This window comes from Tachyglossus aculeatus, chromosome 10 (genome assembly GCF_015852505.1).
Source record: "Tachyglossus aculeatus isolate mTacAcu1 chromosome 10, mTacAcu1.pri, whole genome shotgun sequence".
NCBI classification, from domain to species: Eukaryota; Metazoa; Chordata; class Mammalia; order Monotremata; family Tachyglossidae; genus Tachyglossus; species Tachyglossus aculeatus.
In genome coordinates, this window is record NC_052075.1 from 40,755,524 (window position 1) to 40,774,537 (window position 19,014).

The 19,014-nt window shown below is 42.3% G+C and overlaps 1 protein-coding gene, 1 long non-coding RNA gene and 1 other non-coding gene across 4 annotated transcripts in view; 2 read left to right on the forward strand and 1 right to left on the reverse strand.

The window, feature by feature from the left end:
- POT1 (protection of telomeres 1) overlaps positions 1-6,722 on the reverse strand; it is an 88,299-nt gene extending 81,577 nt beyond the window's left edge. Inside the window, exons 1-2 of one of the 2 annotated variants that reach the window (XM_038753017.1) lie at positions 6,660-6,722; positions 122-255 (exon numbers count right to left, since the gene is read on the reverse strand). In XM_038753017.1, the coding sequence (XP_038608945.1) occupies positions 122-244 (123 nt within the window). In that variant the 5' untranslated portion in view covers positions 245-255; positions 6,660-6,722. Of the gene's footprint in view, positions 1-121; positions 256-6,659 lie in introns of those variants that run through there. The other variant, XM_038753018.1, reaches the window with a different exon arrangement.
- Positions 6,723-6,835: 113 nt separating this feature from the next.
- LOC119933646 overlaps positions 6,836-19,014 on the forward strand; it is a 62,195-nt gene continuing 50,016 nt past the window's right edge. Inside the window, exons 1-2 of the long non-coding RNA XR_005452584.1 lie at positions 6,836-6,858; positions 10,897-10,983. This is a non-coding gene — a long non-coding RNA (uncharacterized LOC119933646). The remainder of the gene's footprint in view (positions 6,859-10,896; positions 10,984-19,014) is intronic.
- On the forward strand, positions 12,510-12,647 carry LOC119933787. The gene has a single exon (XR_005452658.1). It is a non-coding gene; the product is annotated as a small nucleolar RNA SNORA7 (small nucleolar RNA).

Here is a 19,014-nt window from a genome sequence, read left to right on the forward strand (position 1 = left end):
CTTCTGCAACATAAAATTCAAAAGCAAAATTCCTTTACTAAATTGAGGATGCTAGATTATGCACTAAAGAAATAACCATTTAAAAAAAAATGCCTTTTGTTAAGCTAATCAAAACTCTTACCTGGACATATTTGTTGGCATAATCACCATCGAGCTGTAGGTTTTTCAAAACTATTTTCTGCAAGTGGCTTGGTAACTGAACTTCAGGCATCCCATTGATGACCTTTATTAGTTGAAGAGGCATATCCTTTCTCTCTGTGAGTTATTGAAAATAAACTCATTAGATCATCTGATAATTTTATTTTCCTAATAGTTATGCAAAGCAAAGCTTTTAAGAGAACATATAGCCATTGTTTCCAGTGAATAAGCCAATAAACACTTATCAGGCAGTCAGAAGGGAAGGATGGTAGTGCCGTCAACAGTGATGGGAAAGTCAGGGAGAGGGCAGGGTTTGGGAGGGAAGATAAGGAGTTCAGTCTTGGACATATTGAATTTTAGATGGCAGGCAGACACCCAGATGGAGACGTCTTGAAGGCAGGAGGAGACACAAGCCTGAAGGGAGGGAGAGAGAGCAGGGGCAGAGATGTATATTTGGGTGTTATCAGCATAGAGATGATAGTTGAAGCCGTGGGAGCGTATGAGTTCACCAAGGGAGTGAGTGTAGATAGAGAACAGAAGGGGACCAAGAACTGACCCTTGAGGAACCCCTATAGTAAGGGAATGTGAGGGGGAGGAGGAGCCCGCAAGAGACTGAGAATGATCGGCCAGAGAGATAAGAGGAGAACCAGGAGAGGACAGAGTCTGTGAAGCCAAGGTTGGATAGCGTGTTGAGGAGAAGGGGGTTGTCCACAGTGTCAAAGGCAGCTGAGAGGTTGAGGAGGATTAGGATAGAGTAGGAACCGTTGGACTTGGCAAGCAGGAGGTCATTGGTGACCTTTGAGAGGGCAGTTTCCATGGAATATAGGGGACGGAAGCCAGATTGGAGGGGGTCAAGGAGAGGGTTGGCGTTGAGGAATTCGAGGCAGCGGGTGTAGACGACTCGTTCAAGGACTTTGGAAAGGAATGGTAGGAGGGAGATAGGGTGAAAACTAGAAGGGGAGGTGGGGTCAAGAGAGGGTTTTCTTAGGATGGGGGAGACGTGGGCATGTTTGAAGGCAGAGGGGAAGGAACCAGTGGAGAGTAAGTGGTTGAAGATGGAAGTTAAGGAGGGCAGGAGGGATGGGGTGAGAGATTTCATGAGAGGGAATGGGGTCAGAATCACAGGTGGCCGGAGTAGCACTTGAGAGGAGGGAGGAGATCTCATCTGAGGAAACTGCTGGAAAGGATGGGAGAGTAGCGGAGAGGGTTGAGAGCCGGAGGGTTGGAGAAGGGGGAGGAGTGACTTTGGGGAGCTCAGACCTGATGGAGTTAATTTTATTAATGAAGTAGGAGGCCAGATCGTTGGGGGTGAGGGAAGGAGGAGGGGGAGGAACAGGGGGCCTGAGAAGGGAGTTAAATGTACGGAAGAGCTGATGGGGATGATGGGCATGGGTGTCAATAAGGGAGGAGAAATAGTTTTGTCTCTAACCACAGCATTTAGCACAGCACTTGGCATATAGATAGTAAAGTGCTTAATAAACATCAGAATAAATAGGGAACAGTGATGGTACGTGTTACGTGCTTACTATGTGCCAAGATATGTTCTAAGTTCTGGGACAGATACAAGTTTATCAGACTGGATGTGGCCCCTATTTCACGCGGAGCTCATAGTCTTAATCCCCATATTATAGATGAAGTAACTGAAGCACAGAGAAGTAAAGTGACTTGCCCAAAGTCACACGGCAGACAAATGGCAGACCCGGGATTAGAACCTACGTCCTTCTGGTTCCCAAGCCCATGCTCTATCCACTACATCAGACTGCTTCTCAGCCAAAACAAAAATGCAATCGATCAAACAATCAACAGTATTTACTGAATGCTTACTGTGCGCACAGCAATCAACTTAAATATACCAGTATAACCAGTACTAGTCTGAAGACTCAAAGTGGGTTTTGGATTGTGTTGACGAGTTGGAGGATGCGTGGTGTTAACCAGGAAAAATGCCCGCAGAGGTTGGGCTTGGAGTTAAGCCCTTGAAGAGCAGGAAGTGATATGATAAAAGAGCAGCAGGAATTGCCTGGGATAGTTTGGCAATAGGTCTGGAAGCAAGATGGGGAAGACAGCTGGAAGAGACTTGGTTCAGACAGCAACGGGAAGACGTTGACATGTAAAACATTAAATAATACACAATAGTATTATTCCTTGTAAGACAGGAGGAGGATCTAGAGAGCAAATACAGAAAATAAGATCTAAATGAAATTATTCTGCCAAAAATGCACTTTCACTATCTCCCCTATCCCTTCCTTCTTGTACAGAATAAGTGTTTAGTCTTTCCACTCATCCTATGGTATTTACTAAGCATTTATTGTGTGCCATGCATGGTATCGAGAACTTGAGAGAATACCAATAGTTGGTAAACCTGAATCCTGCAAGCAAAAACAGCTTACAGAATACAAGTGCTGCCTAGAACAATGTGGAAAAATCTACAATTAATATTCATATGAAGTGAAACAAACAGCGCTGCTACAGAGGGCAACATATTCACCATTTTCATAAACTCCCAAGCATCAGAGTCTGTATCTCTAAATCCTGAGTTTCCTTCTGATTTCCCTCAACAAAACTGACTAAAGTTTTAAAGGGCCAAAATAGTATTAACATTGAACTTACAAAAAATATTGTAAGTTACAGTTACAACACTGATTTTTATCATCCCTCATGGGAGATTCATTCATTCAATCATATTTATTGAGCGCTTACTGTTTGCCAAGCACTGTACTAAGCACTTGGGAGAGTACAATGCAGCAATTATTACTATTATTGGGTATTTGTTAAGTGCTTACTATGTGCCAAGCACTGTTCTAAACCAAGGGGTAGATACAAGGTAATCTAGTTGTCCCAAGTGGGGCTCAGTCTTTATCCCCATTTTAGAGATGAGATCACTGAGTCACAGAGAATTTAAGTGACTTCCCCATGGTCACCCAGCAGACAAAATAATTATTAACAAATTATATTAACAAAATAAAATTAATAGAATAGATTTGTACAAGTAAAATAGAGTAATAAATATGTACAAACATATAGACATATATACAGGTGCTGTGGGGAAGGGAAGGAGGTAAGACGGGGGGATGGAGAGGGGGACGAGGGGGAGAGGAAGGAAGGGGCCCAGTCTGGGAAGGCCTCCTGGAGGAGGTGAGCTCTCAGTAGGGCCTTGAAGGGAGGAAGAGAGCTAGCTTGGCGGATGGGCAGAGGGAGGGCATTCCAGGCATTATATATACGATTGAATATACGATTGAATGAGTGAATGAACTGAACTACGCTGCTACTTTATACTGCAAACACGTTGTGGGCAGGAAACGCGGCCTACCAACTTTGTCCTGGGGTTCTCTCCCAGGCGGCGCTGAGTACAGTGGTCAATAAATCCGATTGATCTTTCCCTCCCAGGTGCTCAATAAATCCGATTGATCATTCCCTCCCAGGCGCTCAATAAATCCGATTGATCGTTCCCTCCCAGGAGCTCAATAAATCCGATTGATCGTTCCCTCCCAGGCGCTCAATAAATCCGATTGATCGTTCCCTCCCAGGCCCTCAGTAAATCCGATTGATCGGTTTAAGGGGAAGTAGCGTGGCTCAGTGGAAAGAGCCCGGGCTTGGGAGTCAGAGGTCATGGGTTCTAATCCCGGCTCCGCCACATGTCTGCTGTCTGACCTTGGGCAAGTCACTTAACTTCTCTGAGCCTCAGTTACCTCATCTGTAAAATGGATATTAAGACTGTGAACCCCACGTGGGAAAACCTGGCCATCTTGTATCCCCCCCAGTGCTTAGAACAGTGCTTTGAACATAGTAAGCACCTAACAAATGCCATCATTAAATCCGATTGATCAATCAATCAATCATATTTATTGAGCGCTTACTTGTGTGCAGAGCACTGTACTAAGCGCTTGGGAAGTACAAGTTGGCAACATATAGAGATGGTCCCTACCCAACAGTGGGCTCACAGTCTAAAAGGGGGAGACAGAGAACAAAACCAAACATACTAACAAAATAAAATGAATAGAATAGATATGTACAAGTAAAATAAATAAATAAATAGAGTAATAAATATGTACAAACATATATACATATATACAGGTGCTGTGGGGAAGGGAAGGAGGCGCTCAATAAATCCGATTGATCGTTCCCTCCTAGGCGCTCAATAAATCCGATTGATCAATCAATCAATAGCATTTATTTAGCTCTTACTGTGTGCAGAGCACTGTACTAAGCGCTTGGGAAATACAAGTTGGCAACATATAGAGCCAGTCCCTACCCAACTGTGGGCTCACAGTCTAAAAGGGGGAGACAAAGAACAAAACCAAACATACTAACAAAATAAAATAAATAGAATAGATATGTACAAGTAAAATAGAGTAATAAATATGTACAAACATATATACATATATACAGGTGCTGTGGGGAAGGGAAGGAGGCGCTCAATAAATCTGATTGATCGTTCCCTCCCAGGTGCTAAATACGATTGATCAATCAATCAATCAATCGTATTTATTGAGCGCTTACTGTGTGCAGAGCACTGTACTAAGCGCTTGGGAAGCACAAGTTGGCAATATATAGAGATGGTCCCTACCCAACAGTGGGCTCACAGTCTAAAAGGGGGAGACGAAGAACATAACCAAACATACTAACAAAATAAAATAAATAGAATAGATATGTACCAGTAAAATAAATAAAAAAATAGAGTAATAAATATGTACAAACATATACACATATATAGGTGCTGTGGGGAGGGGATGGACGCGCTCAATAAATCTGATTGATCAATCAATCAATCAATCAATCGTATTTATTGAGTGCTTACTTTGTGCAGAGTACTATACTAAGCACTTGGGAAGTACAAGTTGGCAACATATAGAGACGGTCCCTACCCAACAGTGGGCTCACAGTCTAAAAGGGGGAGACAGAGAACAAAACCAAACATACTAACAAAATAAAATAGAATAGATATGCACAAGTAAAATAAATAAATAGAGTAATAAATATGTACAAACATATATACATATATACAGGTGCTGTGGGGAAGGGAAGGAGGCGCTCAATAAATCCGATTGATCAATCAATCAATTGTATTTATTGAGCGCTTACTGTGTGCAGAGTACTGTACTAAGAGCTTGGGAAGTACAAATTGGCAACATATAGAGACGGTCCCTACCCAACAGTGGGCTCACAGTCTAAAAGGGGGAGACGGAGAACAAAACCAAACGTACTAACAAAATAAAATAAATAGAATAGGTATGTTCTTTCTAGACTGTGAGCCCACTGTTGGGTAGGGACCGTCTCTCTATGTTGCCAACTTGTACTTCCCAAGCGCTTAGTCCAGTGCTCTGCGCACAGTAAGCGCTCAATACGATTGATGATGATGATGATATGTACAAGTAAAATAAATAAATAAATAATGATCGTTCCCTCCCAGGCGCTCAATAAATCCGATTGATCGTTCCCTCCGAGGCGCTCAATAAATCCGATTGATCGGCTGAAGGCCTTCGGCCAAAAGCTGACGGCGGAGAGAAGGGAGGAAACGACGCCGCTTTCCCCCTCGCCTGACCCAGGCGGCGACCCCGCGCATTCACCGATCGATCAATCAGGGGATCAATCGAAAACGTCCTATCATCATCATCATCAATCGTATTTATTGGGCGCTTACTATGTGCAGAGCACTGTACTAAGCGCTTGGGAAGTACAAATTGGCAACATATGGAGACAGTCCCTACCCAACAGTGGGCTCACAGTCTAAAAGGGGGAGACAGAGAACAAAACCAAACATACTAACGAAATAAAATAAATAGAATAGAAATGTACAAGTAAAATAAATAGAGTAATAAATATGTACAAACATATATACATATATACAGGTGCTGTGGGGAAGGGAAGGAGGTAAGATGAGGGGGATGGAGAGGGGGGCAGGAAGGAAGGGGCTCAGTCTGGGAAGGCCTCCTGTTTATGGGGATTATTTGGGGAAAGATAGTTTCCATAGCGACGTCCGGGCTGCGGAGGAGGGCTCACTGGGTGACTTTGGGCAAGTCACTTAACTTTTCTGTGCCTCAGTTCCCTCATCTGTAAAATAGGGATTAATCAATCAATCAATCGCATTTATTGAGCGCGTACTGCGTGCAGAGCACTGTACTAAGCGCTTGGGAAGTACAAGGTGGCCACATAGAGAGACGGTCCCTACCCAACAGTGGGCTCACAGTCTAAAAGGGGATTAAAACTGTGAGCCCCCCTTGGGGCAACCTGATCACCTTGTATCCCCCCCAGCGCTTAGAACAGTGCTTTGCACATATGTAAGCGCTTAACAAAAACTATTATTATTATTATTAGGTAGGGACCGTCTCTAGATGTCGCCCACTTGGACTTCCCAAGCGCTTAGTACAGTGCTCTGCACACAGTAAGTGCTCCATAAATACGACTGAATGAATGAACATGGGACAACCTGATCACCTTGTATCCTCCCCAGAAATCAGAACAGTGCTTTGCACACAGTAAGCGCTTAACAAATACCATTATTATTATTATTTTATTATTATTACCTTCCCAGGACCACGCAGAACAACCGCTCAAAATGGGCGCCACAGGCTCCGCTCCGGGAACGCCGCCAACTATGACGTCACCGCGCCGTCGGGCGAGCGCGCTGACGTCACCGCGCCCCCCCTCCGTTCTAAAGGCCCCTCCTAACGAAGCGGCGCGGTGACGTCATCAGTAGGCAGGAGGATGGTGGAAGAGCGAACCGTGGGTATCCGCTGTCCCGAATCAATCAATCGTATTTATTGAGCGCCTGTTGTGCGCAGAGCACTGTACTAAGCGCTTGGGAAGTACAAGTTGGCAACATATAGAGACGGTCCCTACCCAACAGTTGGCTCACAGTCTGGAAGGGGGAGACAGAGGACAAAGCCAAACATATTAACAAAATAAAATAAATAGAATAGATATGTACAAGGAAAATCAATCAATCGTATTTATTGAGCGCTTACTGTGTGCAGAGCACTGTAATAAGCGCTTGGGAAGTACAAGTTGGCAACATATAGAGACGGTCCCTACCCAACCGTGGGCTCACAGTCTAGAAGGGGGAGACGGAGAACAGAACCAAACATCTTAAAATAAAATAAATAGAATAGATATGTACCAGTAAAATCAATCAATCGTATGTATTGAGCGCTTACGGTGTGCAGAGCACTGTAATAAGCGCTTGGGAAGTACAAGTTGGCAACATATAGAGACGGTCCCTACCCAACCGTGGGCTCACAGTCTAGAAGGGGGAGACGGAGAACAGAACCAAACATATTAAAATAAAATAAATAGAATAGATATGTACCAGTAAAATCAATCAATCGTATGTATTGAGCGCTTACGGTGTGCAGAGTACTGTACTAAGCGCTTGGGAAGTCCAAGTCGGCAACATATAGAGACGGTCCCTACCCAACAGTGGGCTCACAGTGTAGAAGGGGGAGACAGAGAACAAAACCAAACATATTAACAAAATAAAATAAATAGAATAGATATGTACAAGTAAAATCAATCAATCGTATTTATTGAGTGCTCACTGTGCGCAGAGCACTGTACTAAGTGCTTGGGAAGTCCAAGTTGGCAACATGTAGAGATGGTCCCTACCCAACAGTGGGCTCACAGTCTAGAAGGGGGAGACGGAGAACAAAACCAAACATATTAACAAAATAAAATAAATAGGATAGATATGTACAAGGAAAATCAATCAATCGTATTTATTGAGTGCTTACTGTGTGCAGAGCACTGTAATAAGCGCTTGGGAAGTACAAGTTGGCAACATATAGAGACGGTCCCTACCCAACCGTGGGCTCACAGTCTAGAAGGGGGAGACGGAGAACAGAACCAAACATATTAAAATAAAATAAATAGAATAGATATGTACCAGTAAAATCAATCAATCGTATGTATTGAGCGCTTACGGTGTGCAGAGTACTGTACTAAGCGCTTGGGAAGTCCAAGTCGGCAACATATAGAGACGGTCCCTACCCAACAGTGGGCTCACAGTGTAGAAGGGGGAGACAGAGAACAAAACCAAACATATTAACAAAATAAAATAAATAGAATAGATATGTACAAGTAAAATCAATCAATCGTATTTATTGAGTGCTCACTGTGCGCAGAGCACTGTACTAAGTGCTTGGGAAGTCCAAGTTGGCAACATGTAGAGATGGTCCCTACCCAACAGTGGGCTCACAGTCTAGAAGGGGGAGACGGAGAACAAAACCAAACATATTAACAAAATAAAATAAATAGGATAGATATGTACAAGGAAAATCAATCAATCGTATTTATTGAGCGCTTACTGTGTGCAGAGCACTGTAATAAGCGCTTGGGAAGTACAAGTTGGCAACATATAGAGACGGTCCCTACCCAACCGTGGGCTCACAGTCTAGAAGGGGGAGACGGAGAACAGAACCAAACATCTTAAAATAAAATAAATAGAATAGATATGTACCAGTAAAATCAATCAATCGTATGTATTGAGCGCTTACGGTGTGCAGAGTACTGTACTAAGCGCTTGGGAAGTCCAAGTCGGCAACATATAGAGACGGTCCCTACCCAACAGTGGGCTCACAGTGTAGAAGGGGGAGACAGAGAACAAAACCAAACATATTAACAAAATAAAATAAATAGAATAGATATGTACAAGTAAAATCAATCGTATTTATTGAGTGCTTACTGTGCGCAGAGCACTGTACTAAGTGCTTGGGAAGTCCAAGTTGGCAACATGTAGAGATGGTCCCTACCCAACAGTGGGCTCACAGTCTAGAAGGGGGAGACGGAGAACAAAACCAAACATATTAACAAAATAAAATAAATAGAATAGATATGTACAAGTAAAATCAATCAATCAATCGTATTTATTGAGCAATTACTGTGTGCAGAGCACTGTAATAAGCGCTTGGGAAGTACAAGTTGGCAACATGTAGAGGCAGTTCCTACCCAGCAGTGAGCTCACAGTCTAGAAGGGGGAGACGCAGAACAGAACCAAACATATTAACAAAATAAAATAGAATAGATATGTACAAGTAAAATCAATCAATCAATCAGTCGTATTTATTGAGCGCTTACGGTGTGCAGAGCACTGTACTAAGCGCTTGGGAAGTCCAAATTGGCAACATGTAGAGACGGTCCCCACCCAACAGTGGGCTCTCAGTCTAGAAGGGGGAGACAGAGAACAAAACCAAACATATTAACAAAATAAAATAAATAGAATAGATATGTACAAGTAAAATCAATCAATCAATCAATCGTATTTATTGAGCGCTTACTGTGTGCAGAGCACTGTACTAAGCGCTTGGGAAGTACAAGTTGGCAACATGTAGAGACAGTCCCTACCCAACAGTGGGCTCACAGTCAGAAGGGGGAGACAGAGAACAAAACCAAACATATTAACAAAATAAAATAAATAGAATAGATATGTACAAGTAAAATAAATAGAGTAAGAAATATGTACAAACATATATACAGGTGCTGTGGGGAAGGGAAGGAGGTAAGGCAGGGGGGGTGCTCCGGCCCCTTATACTGGGAACGGGACCATCCAATCATTCATTCAATCGTATTTATTGAGTGCTTACTGTGTGCAGAGCACTGTACTAAGCGCTTGGGAAGTACAAGTTCATTCATTCAATCATATTTATTGAACGCTTACTGTGTGCAGAGCACTGTCCTAAGCACTTGGGAAGTCCAAGTCGGCAACATCTAGAGACGGTCCCTACCCAACAGCGGGCTCACAGTCTAGAAGGGGGAGACAGACAACAAAACATATTAACGAAATGGAATAGTAAATATGTACAAATAAAATAAATAGAATAATAAATATGTACAAACATATACCTTCCTCCCTTCAAAGCCCTATGGGCAAGTCACTTAATTTCTCTGTGCCTCAGTTACCTCATCTGTAAAAAGGGAGTTAAGACTGTGAGCCCCACATGGGATAACCTGATCACCTTGTTACCTCCCTAGCACTTAGAACAGTGCTTTGCACATAGTAAGCGCTTAATAAATCCCATCATTATTATTATTACTGAGAGCTCACATCCTCCAGGAGGACTTCCCAGACTGAGACCCTCTTTCCTCTTCCCCTCCTCCCCCTCCCCATCCCCCGTCTTACCTCCTTCCCCTCCCCACAGCACCTGTATATCGGTATATATCTCTGTACATATTTATTACTCTATTTTACTTGTACATATTTACTATTCTATTTATTTTATTTTGTTAATATGCTTTGTTTTGTTGTCTGTCTCCCCCTCCTAGACTGTGAGCCCGCTGTTCGGTAGGGACCGTCTCTATGTGTTGCCAACTTGTACTTCCCAAAGGCTTAGTACAGTGCTCTGCACACAGTAAGCACTCAATAAATATGATTGAATGAATGAACAAGGTAATAAGGTTGTCCCTAGTGGGGCTCACAGTCTTAATCCCCATTTTACAGATGGGGAAACTGAGGCACAGAGAAGTTAAGTGACTTGCCCAGAGTCACGCAGCTGACAAGTGACGGAGCAGGGATTTGAACCTGTGACCTCTGACTCCAAAGCCCAGGCTCTTTCCACTGAGCCAAACTTGTCAGCTGTGTGACTTTGGGCAAGCCACTTAACTTCTCTGTGCCTCAGTTCCCTCATCTGTAAAATGGGGATTAAGACTGTGAGCCCCATGTGGGACACCCTTGAGTACCTTGTATCCCCCCAGCGCTTAGAACAGTGCTTGGTGCATAATAAGCGCTTAACAAATACCAACATTATTATTATTATTATTTCTGTTCTTTAGGGAAGTTTTGCTCTGAACCTGTGGTGCAACTTTTTTATCCCTCCCACCTTGCCACCTTCCACCCAAGATGAATACCACTAAGCACAGGTGGGTGTCGGCAGTGGATGCAAAAATGCTTAGAGGTTTTTTGTTTTTGTTTTTTAAGTAGGCTGGCCTGAGTTCCACCCTTTTGGCCTCACCCTTTAATGCACAGTTGCTCTTAGTCCCCCTGGCAGCCCTATTGTCTACTTTGGTGTTTGCAGAGCTGAGTCTTAAACTAGCAGAAGTGATAAAGGTGCTCTTAAAATCCAGCTTCTGTGGAGCTCTCTTTTCTTGGGCTTTCTCCCTCCCTATGAATATGACTACCTTAAGCTTATTAAAAGTTTCCTTCTTAAAATTAGTTTTCTGTATCTTGCTGTTTTCTCTTTAGGGTCCTGTTCTACAGTTTGGCAATCCCTTTCACCCAAGTGTCCATATTTCGCTAAATATTACTTTAAATATTAATTCAGTCCTGAAACTTTAGGACCTAGAGAAGACTGGTACAAAATAATTGATTATATCCTAGCTGTTGTTCCAGCACAAATCTTACTCCATTATCTCTGCCTGCCTCATTCCCACTGGGTTATGCAGTGTAATGAGCCAGTAGAGAGGCAGGCAGGGCATACTCTATTTATTTTACTCATACATATTTACTATTCTATTTATTTTATTTTGTTAATATATTTTGTTTTGTTGTCTGTCTCCCCCTTCTAGACTGTGAGCCCGTTGTTGGGTAGGGACCGTCTCTATATGTTGCCAACTTGTACTTCCCAAGTGCTTAGTACAGTGCTCTGCACACAGTAGTGTTCAATAAATACGATTGAGTGAATGAATAATTTGGCATGAATGTAGGAGTGGGATTTTGGATGGGGGCAGGGAAGTAGTGGCTGGTGGAAGTGGTGTGAGACAAATTTGTGACTTAAATGATTGCAGCATAGTGCCATGTTATAGGAACCAAGTGAAATTGGTACTATGCTTTCTCTTCTGATGAGTCATTAGTGTAGGAAAGAACTTATAATTTGAAGAAATAAGCAATGTGCTAAAAATCTAGGGCAAGCAAACCTCTGGGTACACAACTGGATTGTGGCTGACTCAATTTGACATGAGTACCTCTGTCCATAAAGTTGGATTAGCTTCATGAATACCATAAAAACAACGTGACTTTTGTCTAAAGTGGTTATTAGGTGCCCTAGGATTTTGAGATTCAGAACCTCCCAAATCTTTATAAAGGTGTCCCAGAAGTTAGGTTAATGTGTATTCCCAAATAAAGGAATCACATGGCTTTATTAATCTTGATAAGAGCCCAAGGACATGTAGCTTAGATCTCCATATTAGAGTATTTTTTTCATGGCCAGATAATGTAGACTGTTGGAATCTTAGACATCCAAGAATAATTTGTAATAGCATTAGTCGCTAGTAATTTTTTTTTTGACCCGAAAAGGTTTGTCTAAGCACTTTGCACTTCCAGGTGTGTGTGTGTGTGTGTGTTCAATTTCTCTTTCTTCAAGGTGGCATTTTCTGATTGGGTGACCAGTTGGTGTCTTCACTCATATGAAAGGATAGGATCCTGAATTATATGTGACTCATATTCCTAACCCCTCTCAGGGTTGCACCTGGAGAGTTCCTGGTAGTCTACCAGTTGTGGCTATGGGAGGGAAAGTGAAGCAGAGGCCTACCCATTCCATTCCTAGCTTGGCCAGTGGCTAGCGAGTGGAAGGCAATCTGTTACAAGCCAAAACTCACACATACTGGGCAGCAGCGGCGCGGGAGGGAGTTGAGGGCAGAGACTCAGGTTTGCTGCCTGGAGGGAGGCAATGGTAAACCACTTATGTATTTTTACCAAGAAAACTTTAGGGATACACTACCGGAAAAGTTGCAGATGGAGAGTGGGGCATTCTGGACGAGATGTGTCCGTGGTGTCACTATGGGTCGGAGACGACTCGACGGTACAAGACAAGGCACATTCCTAATGCCTTAGGAATATGAGTGAGCTGCAGGCTTTTCCTTGGATATGGTCACTCCTCATGTCCAATAAAAACAATTTCCCTAATAATGCACTATGGGATATCTGTTCCCTTGCCAGCACACTCTGTCAGTCAACAGAGACTATACTTTATTAAATTTTGCAAGCAGTAATAATAGATTGTACTACTGGCATTTGCTTAGGTTAGTCAAAGTCCCTATTGTCCACAAATGTTTTGCCTCATTTCTTATGAAAACATCTCCTGGGAGGTTCCAAGATAACACCCATGTTTAAAATGCTTTTTCCAACTGGTGCTAGGGAATAACGGAAAGCGGACCAGTAGTCTTTTCAGCCAAACATCACCCTGATTTGTTCCAAGTTTAATTACTAGCTGTACTTTCTAAGTAGCTGTTTTCTTCCAGTTTCTGGTATTTGCGTGCTTTCTTTGCACAGAGCATTGATCCTCTACTATGAAAGCTGGTCTGTCCTTTCATCTTTCTTACTGAGAACCATTAGGGCTGCATCCTGAATTTGTAGAGCGAGATGGATTGTCTGATAGTCACAAATGTACTAAGTATTGGGAAAGTATGCTGCAGCCTCAGATTTTACCTGTCCCATTTTTTAATCTATAGTATTTATTGAACCCCTACTTTGCATAAACCATTGTACTAGTCAGAAGAATAGACTAAGATTAGCAGACATGCCTTCATTCAAGTAGTTTGCAATCTAGTTGAGGCAGAAGGGCAGTGGGACATACACTGACATATATTTCAGGAAAGAGGAAGTAATAGAGTATGAAAGATCTTTACACTAATACTATGGAGGGTTCTTAGTGCTTTAGTGCCCAGGTGGCCTGAAAGTACTGACTCTGGAGTTGGGGAATATAGAGTGGGGAGATTAGAAATTAATCAGAGAAGGCCTCCTGAAGGAGTTATGAATTCAGAAGGATTTGGAGATGGGGTGAGCTATGTTCTGCTAGATATGAAGGAGGAGGAAGTTTCAGGCAGGAGGGAGAATATAAGCAAATGATAGGCAGCTGGAGACACAAAAATGAGGTAAAGTGAATAGTCTAGTTGGGGAGAAACAAAGAGAGTGAACTGGGGTGTAGTGGGAAAACAGTAGATAAGTAGGAATGAAAGAAGCTAATTGAATACCTTAAAACCAATGAACAGGAGTTTCTGCTTGAAGCAGAGAGGAATGGGCAACCATTGGAGGTTTTTGAGGAGTGGGAAGATGAGTGCAGAGTGTTCTATTAAGGGTGTTTGTTAAGCACTTACTATTTGCCAAGCACTGTTCTAAATGCTGGGGAAGGTAATAGATCATCAATCATTAAGTGATATTTATTGAGCACTTACTGTGTGCAAAGAACTGGACCAAGCAACAGATGAGTACAGTATAACAGAGTTGGTAGATGTGTTCCATGAGCCCTTTGTCTTCTAGACTGTAGGGATCGTCTCTATCTGTTGCCAAATTGTAATTTCCAAGCACTTAATACAGTAATAATAATAATAGTAATAATGGCATTTATTAAGCGTTTACTATGTGCAAAGCACTGTTCTAAGCACTGGGGAGGTTTCAAGGTGGTCATGTTGGCCCAAATGGGGCTCCCAGTCTTAATCCCCATTTTACAGATGAGGTAACTGAGGCACAGAGAAGTTAAGTGACTGGCCCAAAGTCACACATCTGACAAGTGGCAGAGATGGGATTTGAACCCATGACCTCTGACTCCAAAGCCCATGCTTTTTCCACTGAGCCACGCTGCTTCCCCTAGTGTTCTGCACACAGTAAGTGCTCAATAAATACAATGGAATGAATGAATGAGTGAATGCCCACGGTGAGTTTACATGCTAGAAGATCGTCAGGTCAATGTCCCTGTCCCACTCAGAGCTCATGGTCTAAGTAGGAGGAACTAGTTTAGAGAAATGATCCATGCAGCAGAGTGAAGCAAAGACTAAAGAGGAGACACATGACACAGGAATGCTTTGCACATAGTAAGCGCTTAATAAATGCCATTAAAAAAAAATGAGGAGGCTGATGCAGTAGTCAAGTTAGTCAAGTCAACATAATGCAAGTGCCTGGACCAGCTTGATAGCCATTTGGATTGAGAGAAAGGGGTGGATCCTGGAAATACTGTGGAGGAAGAACCTAAACATAATTTAGCAACAGACTGAATATGGGAGTTGAAAGGGAAGAGTCAAGTAAAATGTCAATAATAATAATGATGATGGCATTTATTAAGCACTGTTCTAAGTGCTGTGGAGGTTACAAGGTGATCAGGTTGTCCCACGGGGGGCTCACAGTTTTAATCCCCATTTTACAGATGAGGTAACTGGGGCACAGAGAAGTTAAGTGACTTGCCCAAAGTCACACAGCTGAAATGTCAAGATTATGGGCTTGAGAAACAAGGGTATTGAGAAAGAGGTGGAGAGAATAATGATGATAATTGTGGCATTTGTTAAACACTTACTATGTGCCAAGCATTGTACTAAGTGCTAGAGTAGATACAAGATAATCAGGTCATACACAGACCCGGTCTTACATTGGGTTGGGGGAGAGCGAGTAGGTATTGATTTTTCCATTTTACAGATGAGGAAACCGAGGCACAGAAAAGTTAATTGACTTGCCCAAGGATTTGGGAGGAAAGATGTGGCATTCAGTTTTGTACACATTGAGCTTGAGGTGCCCATGGAACATTCACATACAGAAGTCCTGGGGGCAAGAGGCCTGATGTCGTTTCCCTTGGTACAGTCAGATATGTACTAGTCTGACTCAGAAGTGGACTAATCTGTTAAATCCAAGCAAAGTATTTCTATGGAGGAATCCATCAGAGCATCTTGCATAAATAAAGCCTTGGCCATACACAATCAATTAGTGGTATGTTTTGAGCACCTACTGTGTGCAGAGCACTGTACTAAGCACTTGGGAGAGTACAATACATTTTGTATATGCAACCCGATATGTGTGAGATCCTCTTGCTTCCAGTCACCACCTAATGATTTCCTTTATTTCAATTCAGTAAATCACATACTGATTACCAGAGCAGAAGCAGGCTAATTATCCAGTGTGGTGCCCCTCAGCTCCTAGAAACACACGCATCTATCATTAGAGTGGCAGGAGCAAGCCAGTTGGTTTGAGCTGAATTTGAACTAGGGATTGTGAAACCTTTTATATAACCAGCCTCTCTGGGGGACTTAACCATCTCCATCTCACCAATAAACCCAAATTCCACTATCCCAGAGTCCATATTCTGCACACTATGGATCTGTTAGAAACCATGATGTAAAAGACAAATATACAGTCTTGCCAACCCTTTTGTTGCTGAATCTTGATCGCCCAAAAATCTCTGATGTAGGGGCAGGATATTCTGACAATTAACCAACCCACATCCTTGCTCCATTAATATAGTAGGTAAGGATAGACCTCAATGGATGATATATATTTTAATTAAGCTTTAGAAGCTGGAGCTGAAAGGTTTTGTTTTTTTGAGGGGGGAATAAAAGTGGAATAAAAATATAAGCACTTAAATAGTTCAACTGACTGTTGGAGATAACACTTTATTAAGATGAATAGAGGAAATTTACACCTCTTGAGTCTTAAATTGTTTCACTCTACCTGACTTCACAGAGGTTTACCAGTGCAGTGATTTATGGCATGAAGGCTATCTTTGCTACCAGAAAGGTTAGATACTTTATTATTTGTTAAATGAAATCTTAACTTCTGCAGAATTCAACAAAAGCATTGGAGGAAAGAGCCTGCGCTATATCCTTTGTTTGCATACATAAATGAAAAATCAATTATATTTTGCATCATTTTTAGGAAAAAGAACCGATTCTCACAAAGCCAGCCTGTAATCTTGCTGCGTTTCTTCTGGAAAAATATTTTCTCTCTGCGGGAACAGTATAAAAGCCTTCAATTTAAATTCTGTCACTCACCTTTCTGGATTCCTATACCACCTTCCCCAGTCTTGGTAGCATTAGCATAATCAAAATAGATGACTAAGAGAGAGGGGTTGAGTACCAGAAGCGTTGGTCTCTATGAAATGAGAGTAACTGATGAAGAAGAGCAGAAAATACCTCATATCTATGCTTGAGGTATACTGAAGCTGCCTTCCGTTGGAAGTGGGTGCTGCTCTGTCTCTCAGCCACTGCAACTTTTGTGGAATAAATTGTGACCACAGAGGGCCTCACTTGGTACATGCACCCCAGTGGGAAAACTCATGATGGAGATGGAAGCCCCCACTTTCAAGATAAGGTTTAGTGTAGAGTAATCCCCCATTACAACTCTCTTCTTGAATACTTTTTTAATGGTATTTGTTAAGCACGTACTATGTGCCAGGCATTGTACTAAACACCGGGGTTAATAATATAATAGTTATGGTGTTTGTTAAGCACTTACTATGTGCCAAGCACTGTTCTAAGCACTGGAGTTGATACAAGTTAATCAAGATGGACACAGTCCCTGTCCCACATGAGGCTCACAGTCCTGTTTCATCACTGGGAATTTGGTGAGTGGGGGTGTTATGGCCTGCTCTCTCTGCTCCTGTAATTTTCCGTATTTTCCATGTGTGTTTGTCCATTTTCATGTGGTTCATCTTCACTTCATGTCTTTAATAATGATGATGATATTTATTAAGCACTTACTATTTGCCAAGCATTGTTCTAAGCACTGGGATAGATACAGGTTGTCCCATATGGGGCTCAGAGTCTTAATCCCCATTTTGCAGATAAGGGAACTGAGGCACAGAGAGTTGAAGTGACTTGCCCAAGGTCATGCAGCAGACAAGTGGTGGAGTCAGGATTAGAACCCATGACTCTGACTCCCAAATCTGTGCTCTTTCAACTAAGCCACGTGGCTTAACAATAATAATAATAATAATGGCATTTGTTAAGCGCTTACTATGTGCAAGCACTGTTCTAAGCGCTGGATGTACTGAAGCACTTAGTACAGTGCTCTGTACACAGCACTCAATAAATACGATTGAGTGAATGAAAGTGGCTGGGGGACAGGAAGGGCGGGAAGGGAGAGTTGTGCAGCGAGATGGTGGCTGAGGGGGAATGCTGGGTTCTAAGGATCTTTTCAAGGACATCTGTTAAAGCGCCCACTGGGTGCCAGGCACTGTACTAAGCGCTGGGAAACATTCAGGCGACATGAGTTGGGCACAGTGTAGTCCATGGCCCCCAAGGGTTGCACAAGAGTCTTCATTTTATAGATGAGGCTACTGAGGTACAGAAATGGACTAGCCCAAGGCCCCCCAGTAGACAAAGAGCGGAACTTGTTTTGTTGTCTGTCTCCCTTCTAGACTGTGAGCCCCTTGTTGGGTAGGGATTGTACTTTCCAAGTGCTTAGTCCAGTGCTCTGCACACAGTAAGTGCTCAATAAATGCGATTGAATGAATGAATGAATGAATCCCCATGTTACAGTTGCGGAAGCTGAGGTTCAGAGAAGTTAATTGATTTACTACTCCCTTGGGGTAGCGATATTGAATCTTAATGTCAGGATTTCTGAAAGCCCTATCATATTGAGATAATGTGCTAGATCTTAATCTCATTGTGGGCAAGGAATATGTATTTCCTGTTGTATTGTACTCTCCAAAGTGCTTAGTATAGTGCTCTGCACACTGTAAGCACTCATTAAATATGACTGATTAAATGTTACTTAGTTGTATTTAGCTCTAACACCTCCTGTCTCCCCCTTAAGTTTTGAAGGACTTGAATAGAGGGATTAAAAACTATTTCAATTTTACATTGGATAATGGGTGGAATATGGAGCATAGTTGATGACAGCTCTCTAGTTTGTTGGTGTGAGGTACCTTTTCGCTGAAAGAGATGTAAAGATAACACTTTGTACATTAAATATTTGCATACATACCCAGAATTTTTATAAATTCAAAATAGATATTTTGAATTTACAATATATATTGTACATATTGTTGTTAACTATTTTGGTTTTTAATCACTATTTCTGGTATGTTTATATTGTTATTCTCAATTTTGGTTTTGACACCATTCATTCAATCATATTTATTGAGCGCCTACTGTGTGCAGATCACTGTACTAAGCACTTGATATTCTTTGGGGCACTGTACTCCATGTAGTGCCCTTTCACTGACACTTTTTGTGGAGCCATTTCAGAATACT